The 2,266-nt window shown below is 61.2% G+C and overlaps 1 protein-coding gene across 1 annotated transcript in view; it reads left to right on the forward strand.

Moving 5' to 3' along the window:
- The window catches only part of PHOX2A (paired like homeobox 2a), a 6,461-nt gene that overhangs the window by 2,375 nt on the left and 1,820 nt on the right, over nt 1-2,266 (forward strand). Inside the window, exons 2-4 of the mRNA XM_017731638.1 lie at nt 979-1,158; nt 1,767-1,774; nt 2,050-2,260. Coding sequence (XP_017587127.1) covers nt 979-1,158; nt 1,767-1,774; nt 2,050-2,260 — 399 coding nt within the window. The remainder of the gene's footprint in view (nt 1-978; nt 1,159-1,766; nt 1,775-2,049; nt 2,261-2,266) is intronic.

Raw genomic sequence — 2,266 nt, forward strand, 5'->3', positions numbered from 1 at the left:
GGCAACGAACGAAAGGGACCGGAGGCGCAGCGGGGGCAGCGATCCAGCCCTGCCTTCGTTCTACCCGCCCTGCCCGGTTCACCCTGCCCGGTTCACCCTGCCCGGTCCATCCCCTGATTCATCCTGCCCGGTTCACCCCTTTTCGGTTCACCCCTTTTCAGTTCACCCCAGCCCAGTTCATCCTTCCTGATTCATCTGTCCTTGGCCGGTTCCTCTGCCCAGTGCATCCCCTACCCGTTTATTCCCGGTCTGTTTCTTCCCAGGCGATCCTTGCCCAATCCTTCCCTGACCCGTCCTTCTCTTCTCGGTGCATCCCTTCTCAGTTCCCCCCTACCCAGTTAATCCTCCACGGTTCATTTATTCCTGGCCAGTGTCCCCTGCCCAGTCCGTCCCTTCCCAGTCCATCCCTTCCCGGTTCATCTGTGCCCGATCCATCCCTGTTCAGTCCATCCTTGAGCTGTGCATTCCTTCCCAGTTCACCACTGCCGAGTTAATCCTCCCCGGTTCATCTATCCCTGGCCAGTGTCACCTGCCCGGTCCATCCCTTCCCGTTCATCCCTTCCCAGTCCATTCCTTCCCAATTCATCCCTTCTCAATTCATCCCTGCTCAACTCATCCCTGCCCGATCCATCCCTGCCCCGTCTTTCCCTTCCCGGTGCATCCCTTCTCAGTTCACCCCTACCCAGTTCATCCTCCCCGATTCGTCTATCCCTGGCCAGTGTCGCCTGCCCAGTCCATCCGTTCCCAGTCCACCCGTTCCCAGTCCATCCCTTCCCGGTTCATCCCTGCTCAATTCATCCCTGCCCGACCCATCTCTGCCTAGTGTCTCATGCCTGGTGCATCCTTTCCTGGTCCCTTTCTTCCGAGTCCATCCCTTCCTGGTCCATCCCTGCCTGATGCCCCCTGCCCAGTGTGCCCCAGTGTCCACCACAGCCCTCCCGCTGTACCGGCCGCACTGACTTCCCGTTTCTCTCCCAGTTCCCTACAAATTCTTCTCGGACCCGTCGGGGATCAACGAGAAGCGGAAGCAGCGGCGGATCCGGACAACGTTCACCAGCTCCCAGCTGAAGGAGCTGGAGAGGGTGTTTGCCGAGACCCACTACCCCGACATCTACACCCGCGAGGAGCTGGCCCTCAAGATCGACCTCACCGAGATCCCACCAGAGCGGGGATCCTGACCATGGGACGCTGCTGCTCTGCTCCCTGCATTGGGAGGGGGCACAGGAAGGGACTCGGCCTTGGCACCACCGCAGTCAGGGGGACATACTGTCGACACAGCCGTGCTCTGCTGGGAGCTCGGGGGACAGCCTGGCTCCCAGTAGTGTGCAGGCATTGGTTCATGCCACAGCACTGTCACTGTCATCAATGATTTAGTCCAGTCCCAAACACCTTGAGGTTGGTGAGAGTCCATGGAGGACAGAGAGTGGCCCTTTGTGGGTGCAGATGTCCCCTGCATCAGTGCAGATTTCTCTTGTGGGATGCAGACACCCCGTGTAGGTGCAGATTCTCCTTTGTGAGTGCAGACACCCTGTGTAAAAGGAGAACCCTCTCTGTGGGGTCCTTCTGTGTGGGATCCCCCCCTGTGTCAGTGCAGACCCCCCTTTGTGGCTGCAGACCCCCCTCGGTGGGTGCAGACACTCCCTTTGTCAGAACACCTGTCCCCATAGGAATGTAGGGACCCACAGGAGTGGGGGGCTTGGCCCCCTCCCTCCCAGGGGGAATGGTGAGTGAAGCAGACCCCACTGTTGGCACCATGGGGATCTGGGGGGTGCAGGCTGTGGGGGTGGGCTCTGACCCCACGAGGTGCAGGTGTGGGTGCAGTGTGAGGATGTCCTCTCCCCATTTCCCTCTTCTGCCAAACACCAGAGCACACGCCTGTGCCCGGCGTCGACCCCACAAATCCACATTATTGTGGATACATGGATCCCTCTGGTGATGTGGAAGACATTTCCGCCGAGGGAACGGAGGGTTGTGGGGGGGACCCCGGAGCCTGGGAGGGCTCCCAGGCACCATGGCAAGGGGTCCTCCCATCCCCTCCATCCCCTCCAGGTGTGGTTCCAGAACCGTCGGGCCAAATTCCGCAAGCAGGAGCGTGCGGCCAATGCCAAGGGTGCCAGTGGCACCGGCAGCACCGGGAAGAAGTCGGAGCCGCGCTCCTCCTCAGAAGACGACGAATCCAAGGAATCCAACTGCAGCCCGACTCCAGACAGCACGGCGTCCCTGCCCGCTGCTGCCATCGGCAGGCCCCGCCGGGGCCGGCGCCCCT

This window comes from Corvus brachyrhynchos, unplaced genomic scaffold (genome assembly GCF_000691975.1).
Source record: "Corvus brachyrhynchos isolate BGI_N302 unplaced genomic scaffold, ASM69197v1 scaffold3, whole genome shotgun sequence".
Classification (NCBI taxonomy): domain Eukaryota; kingdom Metazoa; phylum Chordata; class Aves; order Passeriformes; family Corvidae; genus Corvus; species Corvus brachyrhynchos.